The sequence below is a fragment of the Pinus tabuliformis genome, chromosome 8 (assembly GCF_031772625.1).
Source record: "Pinus tabuliformis cultivar Carrire ecotype Pingquan chromosome 8, CPIR1, whole genome shotgun sequence".
In the NCBI taxonomy this organism is placed as follows: domain Eukaryota; kingdom Viridiplantae; phylum Streptophyta; class Pinopsida; order Pinales; family Pinaceae; genus Pinus; species Pinus tabuliformis.
The window spans coordinates 1,457,945,596-1,457,969,719 of record NC_142294.1 but is presented as its reverse complement, the minus strand read 5'-3'; the positions used below and the strand labels follow the sequence as shown (position 1 = coordinate 1,457,969,719).

Sequence of the window (24,124 nt, the reverse complement as noted above, 5' to 3'; positions counted from 1 at the left end):
CCATTATTAAACTACAAGTGATACCCACTATTATGTTTTTCCTACCATTCAATTTTGAATACATGTCCTATGACTTTCGTATTATTTTATTTACATAAAAAAATCATATAAAAATTGTTACAAAACTTATATAATTGAGCTATACCTAACTATTACATCTAAATCTCAAAAACAAATATTTTAATATCACAATTATAGATTTCATTATTTAATAGGAATATTTCCACATTTCATTAATCATTTTCTCCCTACTCTAATTATAGTCAAAATTGTGATGGATATAAATTTTGAAATAACGATAAATCTAATGTATACTAAATATATATTAAAAACTAATTATATTAATTAAAAGATAGTGTGATGATTAATATGAGAATTTAAAATAGTTTACTTTATTTTTTCAATATCGATATTTATATTTAACAAATATTTAATATCATTAATTAAAAATTGAAAAAAATATGGTATTTTTAATTACAGAAAATATACAATTAGATTTAAATCAAAATTTATTCTTGGTTATTATTTTGGGTATTTTCTTTCATTATTTTAAACATTTGGTTATTATTTTAAGTTTTTTCTTTCACTATTTTAAACATTTTATAATTCAATTTAGATGAGTCGTTTGTTTTCCACAATTTTACAATTTCGAAATAGAGATTTTTAGTGAAAACATATCAAAAAATATAAAAAATAAAATGTTCATTTTAACAAATTAAAAATATATAAATATGTTAAAGAAGTATATTAAAAAATGCAAATATTTTCAAAAGTAGATTTACGTTATTTTGAATTCAATCTCATCTGGATTGACTTAACCATGTTACTATAATGACAAGAAGTAACCTATTAAAAGATGCTTATACAATTTTGAAATTATCTGTAATATTTAGATACTCGAAATTATTTTTGTTAGTGATCTCTAAATGAATGACTGATCCCATCACACCAAACAGTGATATTCATATATGAATGAAGAGGATCCAATCACGTCAAATTACCAGTTATCGCAAAAAATTGAAAATGTTTATATTTTAAGAAATGTTTAAATAATTGTAATCATATCACATAAATTAGGCATTTCCGTATGTTTTGTCAGAAGGATTCGATTTGATCGGGTTTTTTCATCGCCAAGAGTGATTATCTCACGGGCCTAAATATGGTGAAAGTATCCTTCACTAGTATCAGGGTTTATGAAATGAAACCGGAAAGTCCGACTTCAAACGATTACACATTGTTCAAAGAAGCAGGTGGCCTACCCCTTTTCTATTGTTGTCACTGCTAAAATAATCGTGACATGGCCTCTACCAGATCGGCTATCAATGTTGGAATTGTTTACAAAGAAGAGAGACATGCAACTAGTTATCCATATCAATGTTGGAATTTTTTATAAAGAGGAGAGAAATGTAACTAATTTTTAATTAAATAAAGTCATATTTCTCTGCCGTTTAGTTTAATTATTTAAATTTTCACTATTACAAAAATAACAGATTATTATTTCATAATACTTTATATTAAAAATGATTTAATATTCTATTGCATCATTAATATAGTGGAAGTTATTTCATCTATTAACACTATTAGTTTTAATATATATATATATATATATATATATATATATATATATATATTATTTATAGATATTAAATAAATGTGTATTTGAGGTGACATATCTAATGGAATTGCATGATTATCATTGTTGGAAATAGACACCAAGATAATGGCAAAAACAATAAGATTTGTTTTATATTTTATGTGTATAAATAAATATATAGTTACAGGTCATACTTAGAAAATTTATAAAAATATCAATGTTACAAAATTGGATGGAAACCTATCATATCCCTCTTATATAGTATTTAATGTGGTAGCTAGGGTGTTGTCAAATTTGAATTAGTTTGGAACTCTTTAGAAATCAAATACGATCTTTTAAAAAAAAATTCATTCCCTTGATTTAAATATAGCTAAATTAAAATAGAATACTGTAAAAATATATATATAATTTCAGAAAATCTAAGAAATTGTTACATTTTTAAAAAACTTGACACAACTTATCCCAAAAAAAGAGATTTATTAAAGAAATTCATAATTTCGATATATAATGAAGTTTGAAATTAAATTAACAAGTAAATTTATAGTTATAAATTACTTTTAAATAATTAAATTTATTTAATTTTGAAAACGATAGTAAAAGATTAACTTTATATTTTTATGGGAGAATGTAAATAATGGTGTTATTAATTTTTTATTTTTTTTTTAATTTTATAAAAATTTTGGTTAATTTATTTAAATATCTAATTAAAAATAAGATAATTTTAATTTTAAGCTACTTAATATACATAATTTAATTTTAATGAACATGAAAGGGGGATGGATGGAGCACTTTAGATTAGGGTAGCAGATTAGGGTTTTCTGTAAACTCCACAGGTCGTTGTTGTTAACAGTTTTTCTGTTTCATTGTTGGTTTCACCGGGGTCATTTATCTCGCTGTTTACACCCGTCACTGTCCGCAACAGACCGCTGGCCGTTATGGAGGTTCATATGGAGACAGACCTCGTGGACTATTCCGTGGATCCTTTTTCGGATCAAATTATATTTGATAACCCTAATTTTTCTGTGTCGGTTTTTGAACCACCGCCGGTTACGGATCTCATCTCGCAAGACATCACGCCCCTGGTCTCTCTGCCTGGTTATAACTCCGCCCCCTCCGTCTCTGAGCTGCCTCCTGTGGACTCGCCAGGTCTAGAAGCTCCTCCCCTGTCTCCAGGTACACTTCACATCCTATCTACCTATACTCCACACTTGCTATCTTTCGATCCGCACCCGCCCCTCTCCACTGTTCTCCCGACTCCCCCGGTGGACATTCCTGTGGTTGGATCGCAAACCCTCCCTGTATCTGGGCTTCGACCTTCCGGATGTTTTGAAACCCCGGCGGTAAACGTTAAACCTGCAAAATCCATCTCACCTGAGGGGGTCCAAAACCCTTTTGTTGATCACCCTTCGGCTCCTCGTACCAAAAAGAGAAAATCAAGGTGTATCAAGGCGACGGCAAAGGATATTACCATCAGGTTTGGCGAGACATCGGCTATAGGGGAAGCGGCGGTCATGGCATGAACGGTGTTGGTTGGACATGTGCGAGGACGTGCATACTCCGCAAATAGGCTGACGCAATGGGTAAGGGAAATTTGGGGTGCCCTGCTTAAAGAATTGCCTGATGTTCATGTCCTCCCCCGTGGATGGTTCTCCCTCCATTTTGCAAAGGAAGTATACATGGATCTGGTACTGGCAAAGTACTGGCATATCGAGATGGCACTAGTTCTGCTCAAGAGGTGGAGTCCCCTCTTTGACCCAGAGCGTGAACAAATTGGAGCAGGACCCCTGTGGGTTCGACTGCCGGGGCTACCTCTACAATACTGGAGTGAGGATGTTCTCAATAGGATTGGAAATGCTCTGGGCACCTACCTTGACCATGATCGCACTTTTGTAGAGTCAAAGAAGCGAACCCTCGCTCGTGTGCTGGTTCATTTGGATGCCCGAGAAGGAATGGAGGAAAAGATCACCGTACAGAGGGGAAAATACAGCAGGACTCAGATTCTTGATTATGAAGGCATCCTGTTTCGTTGCAATTTGTGCCATCAGGTGGGACACCTATTCAGGGAATGCCCGCTCAACAAAAAACCATACGACTCCACCAAGGCCACTCCCATCCCATCTAGAGGAGTTTCCCCTGTCATACCTCGCCCACCTCAGGGGTCCTCATCTGCTGCACAAGCTACTCCTAAAAAATCTGGGACGAAGGGACTTGGTTCGTCTTCTCCGCCGATGACCAGGGCTCGGGCTGCAGCAGAAGCCGCACAGGCCTCGGGTACCACTCTAAACCCTTCTTCCATTTTACTTGGTAACTCCTCTACTATGGTTGTATCAAATGCACATTTCACTATGGCACATTGCACCATGTCGTCCCCCCCGATCGTCACTACTGTTCCACCTTCCATTCCTCTCTCTTCCTCATCCACCTCGCTGTCATCCTCCAGGAAGTCTTCCTCCCACCCTTATTCTCTTCGTCCTCGCTCTCACACCGCGGATTTGTCAGGACGCCAGGTCGGGTTAGGAATTGTTTCCCCGGGCCTGGGACCAATGATCACCAGAGGTAGAAAGACTGATCTTTCTAAAGCTATCAGGCAGGCTGGGGTGGAGGTCGCATCTGGTCGTCAATCCACTCTTGATGGGGTCCTTAGAGAAAATTTAACCCTGAGAAGCGTTCCCCCATGAAATTCTTATCTTTTAATTGCAGGGGTATGGCTAGTGGCCCCAAAAAACTAGCCCTCCAAAGACTCATTGAGGTTGAACAGCCTGACATTATATTGCTTCAAGAGACTCTAGGTTCGTCTGAGATTATTACACAATCTTTACAAGCTCTGGCCCCGAAATGGATGTTTTTGGCGATTGATGCTGTCGGGCGATCGGGGGGATTGTCCATCGGATATAACCCTAGGACTATTAGGGTTGATGCATCCTGGGGAGGATATGGATTCATGGGAATCGACAGTTTCTCTGCGGAACTTGGTAAAACACTCCAAATTATGAATATATATGGCCCCTGCCACCAGAGGGAGACGTTTTGGATGCATCTCTTAAACCTTTCATTATTGGCTCCATATCACACCATTCTAGGTGGGGACCTAAATTTTTCTTTGGGCTTCAGTGAATCCTGGGGATATTTGACTCAGGTGGATGCCATTACTGAGTTCATGAATAATATCTTGGAGCAGAAAAATTTTATAGATGTCCCCATGCAGAAGCCCCTGCCCACTTGGAGGAATAGGAGGGTGGGCTTAGCTGCATTAGCCCGCAGACTCGACAGATTCTTGCTGAAGGGTCCTCTGCTACAACATCTTCACCATTATAAGCAATGGGTTGGTTCAGGGGGTATATCTGACCACTCCCCTATATACTTGGAAATTCTTGGCCCTCACGAGAAGCCAAAAGCCCCTTTTAAATTCAACCATACATGGTTACAAGACCAAGGCTTCATGAATTTGGTTACTGATATTTGGAAGGCACACCCCATCGATAGAGAGGCATCACTGGCAAAAGGTTTTTGCAAAAATCTCACCATGCTGAAGCATCTAGCTATTAATTGGGCAAAGGAGAAGAACAGAAAGGAATCCGCTCAGCTCACCCACATTGAAGCTGATTTATGCTCCCTTTTAGATGATCGGAACTTAGGTTTCACCTCAGGTGAAGTAAAGTCGCATTTGATTGAGCTGGAAAACCAAAAGGCAAATATCCTAAGATTAAGGGAGGAATCTCATAGACTGGGAAGCAGAGCAATCTGGCTGAAAGCTGGTGATGAAAACTCAAATTTCTTTCAAAATTATGCAAAGGGAAGGAAAGTCCCAAATACTATTTGGAATCTCCCTCTCCCAGAGGGGGGCCTTGCAGACTCTTTCAACAAGCTCTCCCAGCTCGGCACATCTCACTTCAGGAGCATTTACAGAAATCCACCAGGCTCAAACCTGGCTGAGATCATCAATGTGGCAAATCACTTTCCCAGATATGTAAATGAGGAGGGTACTGAAGACCTTACGACTCCTGTCACCATGGGGGAATTGGAGAGCACTTTAAAATGGTTCAAGAAAGACAAAAGCCCTGGCCCAGATGGTTGGACAATAGAATTCTATCTAGCCTTTTTTGATCTACTGGATCAGGACCTGCTGAGGGTGGTGGAGGAAAGCAGATCATCTGGTTGTTTATATCATGCTATTAACTCAACTTTCATTGCCCTCATTCCCAAGACTGACTCCTCATCCTCATTCAATGACTATCGCCCCATTTCATTGTGTAATTGTCTCTACAAGATCATCTCCAAGATTATTACCAACTGACTCAGACCCATCCTTTCAAAGCACATTGCTCCTCAGCAATTTGCATTTCTTGAAGATAGACAGATCCATGAAGCCATCGGTTCTGCCCAAGAAGCCCTTCATTCCATTTGGTCCAAACATCTCAAAAGCATCCTTCTTAAGATTGACCTGTCTAAAGCTTTTGACTGGGTCAGCTGGCTTTACATTAAAATGCTCCTCATCCATCTGGGTTTCCCCCTACCCCTCATCAACTGGATCATGGCTTGTGTCACTACCCCCTCTTACAGTGTTCTCATTAATGGATCGGCCTCCCATTTCTTCCACTCTGAAAGGGGGCTCCGACAAGGATGTCCCCTATCTCCTCTTTTATTCCTTATTGTTATGGAGGGATTGAGTCGTTTAATCATTTCTGCAAAAAGAGATGGATCTATCAGTGGTCTCAAGATCACTGATGATTGTTATCTCACACATCTATTATTTGTCGATGACGTCCTTATCTTGTTGGATGGAAGCATCAGAGAATCACTAACTTTTTCTCGCATACTTCAGCTTTTCTCGAGGGCCACTGGCATGATTGTAAACCAGCAAAAATCCACTATTACTTTTGCGCACACCTCTGTCAATGAATCGCAGTTCGCTCATCAGGCCTTCCCTTACAATATCCATCCTATAGACAGAGGACTTAAATACTTGGGGTTCTGGTTAAAGCCCTCGTGTCAAAGGATAGCAGATTGGGTCTGGCTCATCACCAAATTGGAGAAAAGGCTCACCTGTTGGAGTCATAGATACCTTTCTAGGGCAGGACGATTAGTGCTTATCAAAACTGTACTGGAAGCAACCCCATTTTTCTGGATGGCTCTTGCCTGGATAACCAGACATATTCTTGCTCGCCTACAGCAAATATGCAACAGATATCTCTGGGCTGGAAGCCAGGACAAACACATCTTTGCCTGGATTGGCTGGCAAAAGATAGCACTCCTAAAGAGGTGGGGGGATTGGGGCCTAAAAGGTCTTCCACTATTTGCACAAGCACTGGCAGCGAAAATGAGCTGGTCTCTGCTAACTAGCCAGAACTTGTGGTGACGTCTATCATATCATAAATATATATGGCCCCTTGATATATTGGAATGGGTAAGGCTCCCTAGCTGGCAAAGAGTAGGTATATCATCCGTATGGAAGGCATTGCTTTACTCATTACCCCTGATCAGGGATAACCTGGTTTGGAGAACTAGTGACGGATCCCTGGCTCGAATAGGAATGGACCCTTGGATTGGCAGCGGAGGTAAGCATATCCTATCACAAGATTTGGTTAGATATCTACATTCCCGAGAAATAAAAGTTTTTGCACAAATCGCAGACTAGGAAAATACAGGGATTTTTTATCAGGCATGGAGGACGGCGCATCAATTGAACCTCCCACACAGATGGCATCAGGAATGGCAGAACTTCAGAGAGGCTCTAATTGAATCCCACATCAGAATCAAAGAGGGGCCATATGAACTTATATGGAGCCAAGCGGAGAGTGGTAAATACACTCCTAAGGTCGGTTACATTTTTCTAAACATTCATAAAAAACCTGATACTGTCTCGACATGGTGGCACAGCATTTGGAAGCTCACAGCATCACCAAGATCAAAACTGTTTTTCTGGTGTATACTGAGGAACATAGTACCTACAGGGGAGCATCTCATGCATAGAGCTCAATATGGACCAACTTGGTGCGTTCTGTGCAAAGGAGCATCAGAATCCACAGAGCACCTTTTCATGCGATGTAGAGCTATACAAGATCTGTGGCGCTCTCTCTCTAATATAATCACGTTCGATGGAAATTGGGATGGAACGGACCTGAAAGATGCATGGGAAGCATGGGTGCAGAGACACAAAGGATCGAAGAGCTTAAACCTCCCAATTCTCATTAATTGGCATATCTGGAAAGCCCGTAATCGCCTTATATTTGACAACAGGCCTGTTCACTGGCCTATGATTGAGGCCGGGATTATTGCTGCACATAGGGAACTACCAGACCCCCCGCCTCCTAAAGAACGCCATCCTCATCCACCTCCCTGCATTGACTCTAATACACCATGGGCTTTCTTCGATGGAGCTGCAAACCAACAGGGTTGTGGGGGTGGTTTCATCATTCACATTAATGAACATCATTACTACAAAGTAAAATTGGGTCTGGGAGCAGGAACAAACAATTATGTTGAGCTCATTACTTTACGACACTTACTACATTTTGCTCTGAGTCACCACTGCACCAGCATCAATATCTTCGGGGATTCAAAAATTATAATCAATTGGTTCAATGGCATATCTGACTGTCACATACACACACTCAGCATCATTTTAAATGAAGTATATGTATTCAAAGCAGCTTTTAACAACATCTCTTGCTCTCATATTTACAGGGAACATAACTGCAACGCTGATAAATTATCCAAGGAGGCCGCGCTGATGAACAGGGGTATATGGGAGATTACAGAGGTGCAAGGACAAAATGAATACAAATACTACCACCGGCCATACATAGATCAGAGCTATCAGCGCGCACCTGGTCACTAAATACTGGGTGTTATTTTTCGTTTTGTAATTACTGCTCTTTATTTTGACAAACATATATGCATATTTTGATAAGACACAGTATAAGCCTAGAAAGGCCAAATATATACAGTTTTTTGACAGTACATATCAGAGAAATATGACAGATTGCCCTGCGCGGTATATCTGAAAGATGGACATATACAACTCATTATATGTAATTATCCAAGAATGATCACTGTTCACAATGATAACAGCATATGCGTAAAGCATCTAAAATATGTAATTTTTCCAATATAATGAAAAATTACGGATTTTGCGAGAGGAAAAAAAATATACTTTAATTTTAATGTTTTTAAAATTTTGATTGATTTTTTAAAATATTTAACTAAAAATAAAAATAAAATAATTATAAATTTAAATTATTTAATATACACAATTCAATTTTATTGTTTTAATATTTTTTTAAAATATTAAATTTATATTTATATTTTATAATACAAAATATTATAATTTTAATAAAATCTATGTGATCATATTTTAAGCTAAAAGCCAAAAAAACATTTCAAATCCAAAACTTAATTAATATTTTTATTTTTTAAAATATTATTTATTATTAATTTTGTTTTAAATTATAATTTTGAAGAGATGAAATTATAAGATTTTCATCAAAATTATAATAAAAATAAAAATAATTTATAATGTTTATGACATCGAGCTGAAGTTAAAGTTAATGTGGCCCGACATCCCCACCACTCTACTCTGCGTTACTGGACAAAATAAAGAAATGTGATAAATAAATGAAGTGACCCACAACAGCGTTTGCATTCTTCCGTGCATGTCGTAACTCGTGGATTTTAAATCCTGACATGTGAAAAATTCAATTTCATTTCGCATTAAATGCTAATTACTCTATATTTTAATAACTAATATAGTAAATGATAAGTGGTTGATAATTTACCTGCCCCCGTATTATAATGCGTTTGTATATTTCAAAAGAACGGCAGGTAGCGGCTGGACAATATCAATGGTACAATTGGTTAGATTTACAATAATTATAAAATAAGATATAAATATTTTTAATTAATGAAATAAAAAAATAGAAATAATTTTAATATATATATATATATATTTTATAAAATAAAAATTACTTAACAAATATATATATATATATATAAAATAAAACTAATTTATAATCAAAATATTACTGAATACATTATACCTGGCCACACAAATGATAACTGACATTACCCATTACTATTCTTCCCAAAAGAGTGGAGATGAATCAACTGCAATGCAATTAATCATAGTCTTATTCATAAGAATAGCCTAGGCTTACGATGATCATCTCAGGACATCGGAAAACCCAAAAGCTAATTTTAATATTTGCCAAACACGAATTCCTTTAATTTTTTTTAGTACGAAGGCTAATAATACCCCAAGTCGAAATTAAATACCACTGTAAATAGTGCTACATTATATATTTTTAAATAGAATCATTTAACGTATATAATATTATATTTCTGATTATTTTAAAATTAATCATTATTTAATTTTAAATAATTAATTCCGATAAACTAATAATTACATAAAAGATTATAGATATTAGTCGGATGCCACACCAAATGCAGCACATGTAGTGGTGACAATATGCGAAAGAAACCAACGATGAATAGACAAGAGTGGGATGTTATAGACTTTGTTGACAGGCATGAGATTGTTGCATTTTTCGATCTTTTAGTGTGTTGCAAACCGAACTTCATGGGATCTCTAGGGTGGAATTAAATTGTTTTATTTTAATATGGTTTTTCTATTATTATTATATTATATTTTTATGTTTTTTCTAAAATTAATATTAAAATTAATTAATTAATATAAATATTAAAACGGTTTAATTATTTAAATGAAATAAAAAAATATGAATAATAATAATGTTATTTGTTTTGTATTTAATTATTTTAAAATAATTTTAAAAATTGATATAAGAATATTTTGTATTATATGGAAATGGAAATATTTTATTTATAGGCTATCTTAATTATAGATTTATCAAGTAAGGAGAGGGATCAAATTTTTCTAAGTGGAAATATTTCCTCAAGTTTTCTAATAAAAAAATAGGTTTAAAGATTGAACTTGAGGAAGGATTCACACCTCCAGATATTTGACCCATGTAAAACTCCTCAGTTACCTGACATGAAAATATATGGAGTTATAATTTTTTTACACAATTTACCCACAAGTAGCTATCCAAATCACTCTTCCAGATTCCTCATTAATCATTAGATATAATCTTCATCATTAGATAGAGTAACTTTAGCAACGTAATAGTAAATTACATAATCATTAACAACCACTATTGTAGCATATTAACATAAAGTTTCTGATGTAACCTTGCATTAGTTTTATGATTCTTTTAACTCAGTTTGTTAATTGTATTCTTAATAACATAAACGTTACATCATGGAAGGAATCATCCATCACATCATTGAACACCAATATACCCTGGAAACACCGTAGGGTGAAAACCAATAAATGTTTAATTTTATTACTAAATGCTCATGAGCTTACCCCTCACTCAATGGTTATAAGGGAGTCCATAACTTGACCATTGTTATAAAATATTACAAAGAATAACATCTAAAAAAGCAACATAACTTTTTATAAATTATTACAATCATCATGATATCATCTACTCACAAACCCTTGACCATTGTGTCTTTAGGGCCTAGCTTTTTCATCAATGGATTATCCTACTACCGACATTCCTTCAATCTTCGTAGACCACTAACTTATTTACTGCCATAATGGTAACTTAATCCATCTTTATAAGTCAAAGCCTTTTCCTGTAAATTCTATTTCCAACAACCTTTGATATCATGATTAGATAAATTATCGATCAAACCAATTCATAAAAATATACTAGTCGTGCTTCACCACATATTCATGTACATTCATGAAACACAAACAAAATATCACGACGTGCTTCCTTTAATACTGCATATGAATTAGTTATAAGTGTATAACCATCAATACATTTCTATAAAAAACACCACATTAACCAATATTCCCCTCACATGAACCCACATTCTTGCAAGACAAATCACTACAATTTTCTAGACATTCTTTTAAAGGAAACGAACACATGAGTTATGATCTTCGTGCACGTGAATTAAATAAACTTTATAAAAAAAACTAGCTCTTTAACTATTACTCTCGGTTCATGCAAGTACGTAAAAAAATCTAACACGATGAATTTTGTTCCTATGCATGAAAATACATATACTTTCCAAAAGAATGTTTCACACAATAGAGCATTAAGCACATGTTTCATTTTGGAGGAAATATAGTATAATAAGGAATGCAAAAACATGTTTTCTTTTCCATAAAACTAATGTAATAAAGCATACAAATACATGTCTTATTTTCTAAATATTATAGCAACATTACCCCCCCCCCCCCACACACACAGATATATATATATATATATATTTATTTATTTATTTCAAGGAAACCAACACATTGCTATGGTTTTTGCGCATGTAATTTATCTTTGTTCCCAAAGAATATTTTCCGATGTAGACTAACACAACATGCTATCATTTCCCACACACAAATCTGTATTCTTTCCAACAAAAACTAATATAAATCTTGCATTCATATGCATGATCTTATTCCAAAAGAAACTAAGATAATAGTTATGATAGCATAAAAGTAATCACGTATAATTTTTTTCTAAAGAAATATAGCTCAAAGGTTTTTCTATCCATGCAAAGAACATATCTCTATAACAAAATCACTATTCTTCGTGTATGAAAGAGCTTACCATAATAACCCTTGTTTAATGTACACACCACATATTACCTTCTCTAGAATTCTACCATAATTAACCATTATTTTCATGTAAACAAATACATACTTCATTTTCAAAAAGAAATTAATATACGACATTCCTCTACATTTCGACATGCAAGTTCCCCATGCTTCCCTCTCAACAAATTACCACAACTAACCATCTTTTATGCATAAAACCCTTATATGCACCTAAATGAAGAAATCAACATAATTCATCTCGCTCGACAATATTTTCAAGAGATTATTATTTTCAAGAATATTTACATAATAACTTTCTCTATCTACATACAAAACATATTTTCTATATTGCAATGACTACCTTTTTGTACATGAAACATGTTTTTTTTTATAACACAATGACCCTTACTTCAATACACATAAAATTTTGAAGAAACATGCTTGTGTTTCAATGCATATAACCTTTTCCAAGAAGTATGCATGTTTTCTTGTTCTTGTATGAACGAGATTCATATGTATGTTTTAAGGAAACAATCATTATTTTTCATAAATCATGCACAAAACTCCTATGCATGTCTTTCTGCACTCAAATACTTGCAGTGTTTAAATAAACAACGTCAATAATATATGCATAGTACAAATTCATAAAAATCTTTCCAAGAAAATTAATCTAATTAACTTTTCTCTTCTCCAAGAATTTCATAATGTATGCAAAGACATTTCACTTCAAAATCTAATACAATGGCGAATGCAATTTTTTTTTCAAGAATTAACATATGAATTTATTTCAAGAATTCCAATATAATGGATATTATTTTTGTGCACATATTCCTATTAAGAGTCTATGGGAATCATGCTAATATCTCCAAAGAAATTAATAATCTAATTTTCTCTCATAATTTCCTGGAAATATTTTCTTTAATGAAATAACTTATTTTCTTTCTCTTTTCATAAGAAAAGTTTACATACATTCTTTTCATAAAAAAAAGTCATGATTTATTAAATATTTTTGTGTGGAGGTGTCACGTATGTTTTCTTTCCAAGAAAACAACATCCCTAACTTATCTTTTACCATGTATTTTTTCTTTGAGTAAAGTAATACGATTTCTTTATCATTTACCATGCAATTTTCTTTCAAGAAAGTAATATAGTTTCTTGTTTTTACCATGGAAATTTCACATGTATTCTTTATGAAAAGCAGTATCACTTCTGAAATATTTTTGCTTGCAGGATTCAAATGCATTCTATTTTCAAGAGTAATGACATCCTTGCAATATATTTATTTAATAAAACAATATGGTTTCTATTTTTTAATATGTAAAGTCCTCATGCTTGTTTTAGAAAATCACTACATAGAAACTATGCAGAACCTTCCAATGAAATAAAAAATTCCTTTACACAAAAATCCTTGCAACTTTTAAGAGTCTAGGGAAATATTTCCAATTAATAAAATAACATATCATTCTTTGCACAAAACACATGGAATTTTTTTCCAAAGAAGTCAAGGTCACTTATCTATTGTGTGAAATAACCACGAAGTCTCATGTGCATACCTCATGTTGAGGTATGGTTTTCATTGGAGCAAAAACATTCCTCACCAAAGTTGTGATGATCAATGCCTCGAGAATTCACATGATGGAAACTCCACTTGATGAAGATGAAGGTCACTTTTCCCAGTTTACGAATGAATTTAAAGAACCTGTAAAACGTTATTTTCGTCAATGAGTTATCATTTTCTTTATTTAATTCAAATTAGTTGGCAACTAAATCATAATGGTTCTTATTTTCAACCATTTCCTTAAACATGGTAAAAATAATATTTTCCATTATGAGTGTCAACGTAAATGAAATTTATAGAGATATTACATACTCCACCCCTTAAGTAAACATCGTCCTCAATTTTTACCATTAACTTTTACTCATGATATGATGATATAAACAACCAAAAGAGAAACATTTCCCTTTAAAATTAAGGATTTTGTTTCTAGGAAATATCAGTGAGGCAAAAAAAACAATAATGCTTATCAATATTCATAAGAATTTACAGCTGTAAAAATATGCAAGTTCTATTTTCCATCACATATCCATTATTCAAATTCATAAAATACAAAACAAAATCTCTATATCAACTTACCATTACTTACCAATTACTCTTGAAAGTCATGGTCACTTTTATGCAAATTTTCTAAGAATGTTTTGACAACCCATCCACACTCCATGGTGAGCACATTGTAATATATGACTAATAAATCCAACATAATCATATTAGTCACAACATTTTTATTCAAATGAAATACTTCTAACTATCAATAAATTATGTAATGTCAAGTGATATTTCAATCACAATACTTCTAGAAGTAGTTAGAGAGCACCAACATTCTAACCATCAAAATGATAAATCACTACACCATGTGCACACTATCTTAGCTCCCGATAAAGACATCCACACAATACTTTTAAAAGTACTCATAGATCACATAACTCTCTAATCATCGAAATGATCAATAAATTCACCAAGTGCATACTGTCCTAGCCCATGCTAAGAAATTCAAAAGATTAGTAATACAATAAAGTAACTCCACTGTCAATAATTCCTTACCGTGCACTAGGTTTCTTTCCTGTTAAGATGTACATAACATGTTTACACAATTATATATAAGATTCATTTTTAACATAACACATAAATGATTAGTTAATTTTTTTTGCTATGAGAACCACAGTCACAAAAGAACGCTCCTCCCAACCCATGGGAACTAGTTCCCACAGCTAGGTGGAGTGGTTTTCACATCTGGGCAGTTCTCTATTAGAGGCCATACTAGGTCCATTCTGGTGTTCCACTAGCCAACTAGCTCAAGAATTGCAATGACCAGAAAGGTTCGAAGACATGATTCCTCTTGGAAGTATCCTACCTATTCCTCTAATAATGTCCTGACGATGAACCACACTTTTTGGTTTGAAACACATCAAAAATTGATTAATAATGTGATTTACGATGAAACCCCTATCATATAAATGTCCTATTCACGATGAATTTTAGGCATCATTCAAAAGGCACCAAATTAACAGAGTTAGCTCAATATTTTCCCCTCTTCACCATCTTGGCCAAATCTTTTTTCTTATTGAGATCATTTATCTCGAGCGTTTGGAAATCCAGGCAGGAAAGTGTCATCAACCCCTTCGAGTAAGAAACCGTCATCAACCCAAGGCCTCCTAGCCTTTCACAACTGTCCACAACTCTCTAGCATGTAAAATTCCCTTTTAGCACTCTTTCCCACAATGATTTATATGACGAACCATATGCACATTATCATTAACAAAAGAAACATTTATGTACACCATGTATTTATACTTAACCCTTACCATGGGTCCATAATATCTAAATCAATAGGAAAAATAACTCACATACATGTGATATGCATTCTGATTTTTTCAAATAACAAAATCATACACATCATAACATTATCCTTTCTCATTTATGGTTGTAATTTTCATTGCAACGTTTTAATTTCATAGTTTTTCTTATTGATATTAAGCTACCCCTGTTTAATCCCATCAACAACGTTAGTCATAAATAAGTATTCACTTTCACAATCATTTTATTTTCATGCATAAAATACTATCATGCATAAAAGTATATGGAAATATTAAATAATGTGTAAATGAAAATAATAGTTAGGGTAACAATCCAACATTTCCAATTCCCACAGTGCATTGTTACCAACAGACTTGTACTTGAAGTAACAACCATAATCACTTATCTACAACTTGCAATAAGATTAAATCAAATTCAATTCATGCATATAAAATTTAATAGTTATTATTTTCACACTAACTAATCAACCATGACAAAAATCACTAAACGACTAGTTATTACAGTCAAGTCTCATTGCTCAAATCGTGGTTTATTTTTCACATCGAGAGGGGTTCTTTCAATGTCCTTTTAAAACACTCTATCATTGTCTTCAAGGACATTTCTAGTATTTTTCATTCATGCATTTAGTATTTATCATTAGTGCATTGTAACTTTAGTCATGTTAATTAAATCATTAATATTTCATATTTGCAAAGAGAGGTAGTTGATTTTCACTTTCCCTAGTGAGTACTCTAGTTGTTCATAGGTACAAAAAATATTTTATTGTCTTTTATCCTCAACGGGATTCAAATTTCATGAACATATTTTTGCAGCAAACATTATTACTTATTACTCTTCAATGCAATTATAAAAATGCATCATGCATCTCAAGTCAAAAGTAGTCTACTGCATATATCAATATATAGATTGTTATACTCATACCTGAGTTGATGCCCACTAGTAGCATACCTCAATTTTTGTTTCTGCTTAACAATTCCCAAAGACACCAGTGTTACAACCTTCAACTTTGATACCACTTGTAACATTCCCCGCTAACCTCACATGAAAATGTATGGAGTTATAAAAAATTTACACAATTTTCCCACAAATAGCTATCTAAATCACTATTCCAGATACCTCATTAACCATTAGATAGAATCTTCATCATTACATAGAGTAACTTTAGTAATAGAATAGTAAATTACATAATCATGAACAACCATTGTTGTATCATAGTAACATAAACTTTTTGATGTAACCTTGAATTAGTTCCATGATTCGTTTAACTCAATTAGTTACCCATATTATTAATAATATAAACATCACATCATCCAAGGAATCATCATCATCAAACCGACACAATAAGCCATCACATCATTGAACACCAATATTCGCTGCAAAAGCCCCATAGGGTGAAAACCAGCAAATGTTTAATTTTATTATTAAATGCTCGTGAGGATGTTCACCCCTCACTCAAGGTTATAACGGGGTCCATCCCTTCGCCATTGTTATAAAATATTATTGACAATATCATCTAAAAAACAACATAACTTGTTATAAGCTATTACAATAATCATGACATCATTTACCCACAAACCCTTCAGCATTGTGTCTTTAGGGATTGGTTCTTGCCATCAAATGGATTATCTTACAACCAACATTCCTTCAATCTACATACATCACTAACTTGTTTCCTGCCATAAAGGTAACTTAATCCATATTTATATGTCGGAGTCGTTTCTTGCAACTACTATAGTTAACAAACTTTGATATCACAATTAAATCAATTATTAATCAACCCAATTTATAAACATATACTAGCATTGCTTTACCATCTATTCATGTAGATTCATGAAATGCAAATAAAATATCACAACATGCTTCCTTTAACACTGCATATGCATTAGTTATAAGCGTATAACCATCAATGCATTTCTAGAAACAAATACCATATTAACTAATATTCCCCTCACATAAACCCACATTCTTGCAAGACAAATCACTACAATTTTCAAGACATTCCTTTCAAGGAAACTAACACACGAGTTATGATCTTCGTGCATGAAAATTAAATAACCTTTATGAAAATAACTAACCCTGCAACTATTACTTTTGGTGCATTAAAATACGTAAATAACTCTAACGCAATGAATGTAGTTCCTTTTCATTCAAATGCATATACTTTCCAAAAGAATGTTTGACACAATAGAGCATGCAACACATGTTTCATTTTTGAGGAAATCTAGTATAATAAGGAATGAAACAACATGTTTCTTTTTCCATATAACTAATGCAATAAAGCATACAAATACATGTCCTCTTTTCAAAAGATTATACAAACATTACCCATATATATATATATATATATATATATATATATATATATATATATATATATATATATATATATATATATATATATATATATATATAGATATATATATATCTATATAGAGAGAGAGAGAGAGAGAGAGAGAGAGAACCAACACATTACTATGGTTTTTGTTCATGCAATTCATCTTCACTCCCAAAGAGTATTTTCCAATGTACACATACATAAAATGCTATCATTTCTCACATACAAATGTGTATTCTTTCCAACAAAAGATAACATAAATCTTGCATGCATATACATGATATTATTCCAAAAGAAACTAACATAATAGTTATGATAGCATAAAAGTAATCACATATAATGTTTTCTAAATAAATATAGTTGAGTAGTTCTTCTATCCATGCGAAGAACATATCTCTATAACACAATGATTATTCTTTGTGTATGCAAGAGATTATTATAATAACCCTTCTTTAATGTACACAACACATATTCCCTTCTCTAGAATTCTACCATCCTTGAATATTATTTTCATGTAAACAAATGCATACTTCTTTTTCAAAAATAAATTAATATACAACATTCCTCTATCTTTCTACATGAAAGTTTCTCATGCTTCCCTTTCAATAAATTACCACAACTAACCATATTTTATGCATAAAACCCTTTTATGCACCTAAATCAAGAAATCAACATAATTCATTTAGCCAGACAGTATTTTCAAGAGATTATTCCTTTCAAGAATATTTACATAATAACTTTTTTTGTCTACATATAAAAACATACTTTCTATGTCGCAATGACTACCATTTTTTACATGCAAAATGTTTTTTTTCTAACACAATGACACTTATTTCAATACACATAACCTTTTCAAGAAACATGCATGTATTATTGTTTTTGTATGAACGAGATTCATATGCATGTTTTAAGAAAATAATATTTATTTTTTATCAATTCATGCACAAAAATCCTATGCATGTCTTTCTACACTCAAATCCTTGCAGTATTCAAATAAACAACATGGGTAATATATGCATAGTACATATTCATAAAAATCATTCCAAGAAAATTTATGTAATTAACTTTTCTCTTTTCCAAGAATCTGATAATGTATGCGAAGACATTTCACTTCAAAATCTAATACAAGGATGCATGCAATTAATATTTTTTTTTTCCACGAATTATCATAAGAATTTATTTCAAAAATTCCAATATAATGCATATTATTATTATTCACATATTCCTATTAGGATTCCATAGGAATCATGCTAATATCTGCAATGAAATTAATAATCTAATTTTCTCTCATAATTTCCTAGAAATCTTTTCTTCAATGAAATCACTTATTTTCTTTCTCCTTTCATAAGAAAAGCTTGCATACATTCTTTTCATGAAAAAATTATCATTATTTATTTAATCCTTTTGTGCTGAGGTTTCACGTATGTTTTCTTTCCAAGAAAACAACATCCCTAACTTATCTTTTACCATGTAATTTTTCTTTCACTGAAGTAATATGATTTCTTTATCTTTTACCATGCAAAAGTAATATAGTTTCTTGCTTTTACCATGAAAATTTGACATGCATTCTTTATGAAAAGTAGTATGACTTCTTAAATCTTTTTGTTTGCAAGATTCACATGCATTCTCTTTTCAAGAGTAACAACATCCCTGCAATATATTTTTTTAATAAAACAACATGGTTTCTTTGTTTTTAATATGTAAAGTTCTCATGCATGTTTTTAGAAAATTATTGCATAGAAACCATGCAGAACCTTCCAATGAAATAATTAATTCCTTTACACAAAAATCCCTGCAACTTTCAAGAGTCTAGAGCAATATTTCCAATTAATAAAATAACCTATCATTCTTTGCACAAAACACATGCAATTTATTTCCAAAGAAGTCAAGGTTACTTATCTTTTTTGTGCAATAACCATGAAGTCCCATGTGCATACCTCATGTTCAGGAATACTTTTCATTGGAGCAACAACATTCCTCACCAAATTTGTGATGATCAATGCTTAGAGACTTCACATGATGAAAAATCCACTTGATGAAGATGAACGTCATTTTTTCCTAGTTTTCGAATGAATTTGAAGTACCTATAAAACTTTATTTTTCTCAATGATTTATCATTTTCTTTATTTGATTAAAATTAGTTGCCAACTAAATCATAATGGTTCTTATTTTCAACCATTTCGTTAAACATGGTAAAAATAATCATAATATTTTCCATTGTGAATGTTATTAAAGTCCATCTTGGCACTTGATAGATCCAATGTTAAGATGGATCTACACTAGTTTACATAATAGATAATTATACAAAAGTAAAACATAACTTTTTACACAAGGACTATAAATACATGAACCAAAATCATTGAAATGGGATTAGCTATTTTTTTTTGCCTATAATACACTCATACAAAAATAAATCCTAATTTTTAAGACATAAGGACCATTCACAAAATCTTTAAAGGATGAATTTAATACACTTTCATAAAATAAATGCTAACTTTTCATATATAAGGACCATTCACAAAAGCTTTAAAGAAGGAAGTTAATAACTTTCATAAAATGAGAAAAATAATAAATAAAGGTATTTTTGGTTTGAGAATTTTATTTTAATTACACAAACCAATCGCAAAGGATCTAAGATATAATTTAAAAAGAAAAATAAAAATAAAGAGAAAATAGTTTTTTTTTTTTTAACTATGAAATTATAACAAAAACAAGTTATCAAAATTTTCCTCATTTTTCTTTTAAACATTGCATATAAGACACAAAAGTAAATCCTAACCAGTGATATTGACAACTCAAGATCCTAATCCTAAATAAATTTATGAATCTTCTATGTGTATCTATAACTCTCACACAAATGGATTCAAACCTCAAAGTTGGTGCAACAAATTGATGATTGATTGCTTATAAAACATTATACAAAAGTTGAGCCTAATTTTTCAGACATAAGGACAATAGATACATAAATCAAAATCATTTAAATTGGATGCTTGCACAGAAATAATGTCTAATTTTTTAGACATAAGGACTATAGATACATGATTCAAAATCACTGAAACAACCAAAGAGAAAATTAATCTTATATTTTTAAATAAAAAAATCATAACGAAAATATTTTATTAAATTTTCTTAAAAACTTTTCAAAAACTTTTCTTACAAGAAACTTGTATTGGAGGACAACAATAATTATACAAAAGTAAAGCCTGATTTTTTAGACATAAACGCTCTAGTTACATAACCAAAATCATTGAGACGTGATTGCTATTTTTTATTTAAATATTGACTATAAGACATTTTGAGATAAAAATAGAGGTATTTTTTGCCTTGAAATTTTCTTTTACTTACACAAACCATTTTCCAAACATAAAGACACTAGATAGATAATCAAAATCATTAAAACATGATTTCTATTTTTTTTTTAAATATTTCCTATAAGACATTTTGAGACAAAAATAGAGTTATTTTTTGTCTCAAAATTTCCTTTTATATACACAAACCATTTGCAATAAAATTAAAATATATTTAAAAGAAAAATGAAGAATCGCTCTATAAATCTACGATGTCTATATAGAACTCTCATGCAAAAGGATTCAAGGCACAACAAATTGACAATTGGTTATTTTTATTTGTGGAAAATTCCATAGAATTTTATGCCTTTAAATAGCCTACATTAGAAGATAATACCATGTGAAAAAACCATGGGTTATGAAAAAGGGTGAGTCACGATATTTACATAACGGTAAATTAACTATTTTATTCTAATTAAATAATAATAATTATTTTTATATGTTACATTAAATAAGAATACCATGGAAAAAACTATGGGTTGTGGAAACAGTGAGTCAAAATGTTTCATAAAGCGTAAATTGAATATTTCATTTTAATTAAATAATTTTATTTTTATATTATTATTTCTTGTGTTTTTTTCTTTATTTTTGTGCAATTATACGGACTCATTTTTTTTATTGATAATTATAATCATTATTTTTTAATTTAATTTAGTTTATTAAATTTTTAATTTTATTATTTTTTTATATAATATGATTGAGTCAAAATGTTAAGTATTACAACATTTGCTCTATACTAAGACAAAGAGTGTTGAAATTTTATTTTATTTTTATTTTTATATGATTTGACCATGTCAAAATGTTTAACCGGACAAGACATGACATGACATGACGTTAAAGCATCTCTTCCATACTGAGCTAGATATCTCCTTTGTAATGGGTTGTAATAAAGCAAGAACATTTAGAGTGAGATTACATTTCATAATACTTCTAAGTAATACCGACAAAATATGTATATTTTCTTTTTATTGTGACTATAGTAGACATTATTTTTTAATTTAAGGAATATTTGTTTTTTATTTAAAAAGGGATGTGTGTCAACTCCACCTTGAGCATAGGTGCAATTACACACCACCCTGGGTTGTAGAATGAGTCTCAACTAAATATATAATCTAATTTATTTTTTTTAAATAATGGTGATTAATATTCATGTTAGATCATTTTTAGGGTATGTAAGTTTTACTTCTCATATGTGTCATTTTACTTTTGTTTTCATTATTATTGGTCATTATTACAAGGAGTCAGTTTTCCACGTGAAGGAGTTTTCTGAGTTTGTAGGTCTTTCTCCTAGTTCGGAGGTGTTTGTTCTACTATTTACCTTCCTAGATTAGTGTATGGTTGAAATGTCATTTCTACTAATTGGTGGTGGGCAAGATAATATTTCAAATATAAAACAACATTTTGTTTGTTTATATTTGTATTATTAAATTAGATAATGTAAAAATATCAATACAATTTTGTATAGTAAGATATATTCCAGCATATCTTTTGATGGTATGAGAGAAAGAATAGACCTGACTCCCCTATCCCTTAAAAAAAACGTTAAACAATACAGACGACAAAAGAGTAGAGTAGATTGTTTTGTAATTATTTTATTTGTCCAAGAGATTGATTTATAGATCAATTACCAATGTAAATGTAGTGAGTTGGCACAATGATATTGTTTCGTGCATCACTTGGGCATAAAGGAGAAAATATGTAGAAGGACAATTGAATGCTGTCAAGGATCCCTCATATATCTTCGATATCTGAGGTTGTGAGCATGCAACCTTTTGTCACCAGCTTCAGGCTTTAATATCCGATCATGAGGTAGAGGGAAATCACATCTGCATTGACATCAAAGAGAATGTGGAATCCAGCTACTACATAGGGCTACTGTGGGATCCCAATTAAAATTGGTATTAACACCAATTAAAGGGTATAATACTGAATTCTAAATTGATCACAATAATGCTAATTATGGCATAAAAAATTTGTATTAACGTTAATCACTGATATAATACCAAATTCGGATTTTATCACAATAATGCTAATTATGGCATAAAATTTGTATTAACGTTAATTATTGATATAATACTAAATTCGGATTTGATCACAATGATGCTAATCATGGCAACCATAAAATTATTTAGTATTCTCTAAATAAATTATTGAAGCATTTCTAAAAGGTAATCATTGTAGAAACTGCTAAAGTTTTACTAAAACCTAATAATTATTTTGATGAATATAGTTGACATATTAAATTTAAAAGAGTTATGAGATACTTTATTCTATATAGGACGAGTAGATTCTATAGGTACGTCCTAGATTAGGTTTTAGACATAATTTTGGAATCTAACTAAAGACGGTGTTTGGTATACATGTGTTGTTTTCGCATGAGTCAAGCATTGATGTTCGCAAACGAACCACTCTCTGTAAGACGATTGCAAGGATGACTCATGACAAGTTGAAGTAACGTGCTGGCAATGGACGTGGGTGTTAGCTTTCCCAAAGGAGGGTTGGCACCTGCTAAGTTGTTTGGTGCATAAGGATTGCCTGAAGGTAATGATTGCACCCAAAGGTGTTTCATTACTGAATGGTGTTTTGGCTAAAGTTTTAATTGAGCAAATAGTTTTACACATGCCTTTAGATAGATTTTAGAATTATGATTAAATCGTGATGCATCGTATCTAAATTATTTTCTTGTTCTTGAATTTTTCAGATCCAAACATAATGTTAAGTCTAAGTCAGATTAAGCCCCTCATGGGGAACAATTTCAAACAGTGGGAGGAAAAGCTGAAATTAGTCTTAGGGATCATGCAATTGGACACAGCACTGAGATTTGATCGCCCCAAGCCTAATAAAGAGAGTG

At 32.1% G+C, this 24,124-nt stretch overlaps 1 protein-coding gene across 1 annotated transcript; it reads left to right on the top strand.

The window, feature by feature from the left end:
* Nucleotides 1-6,248: 6,248 nt before the first annotated feature.
* Nucleotides 6,249-6,950, top strand: LOC149241273 (uncharacterized). The gene has a single exon (XM_089370491.1). It carries the CDS (start codon nt 6,249-6,251, stop codon nt 6,948-6,950), a length of 702 nt encoding a protein of 233 aa, XP_089226617.1.
* Nucleotides 6,951-24,124: the final 17,174 nt, after the last annotated feature.

Excerpts from the sequence above, each read along its gene's own strand:
- LOC149241273 (XM_089370491.1), top strand. The coding sequence starts at position 6,249 with ATGGAGGGATTGAGTCGTTTAATCATTTCTGCAAAAAGAGATGGATCT.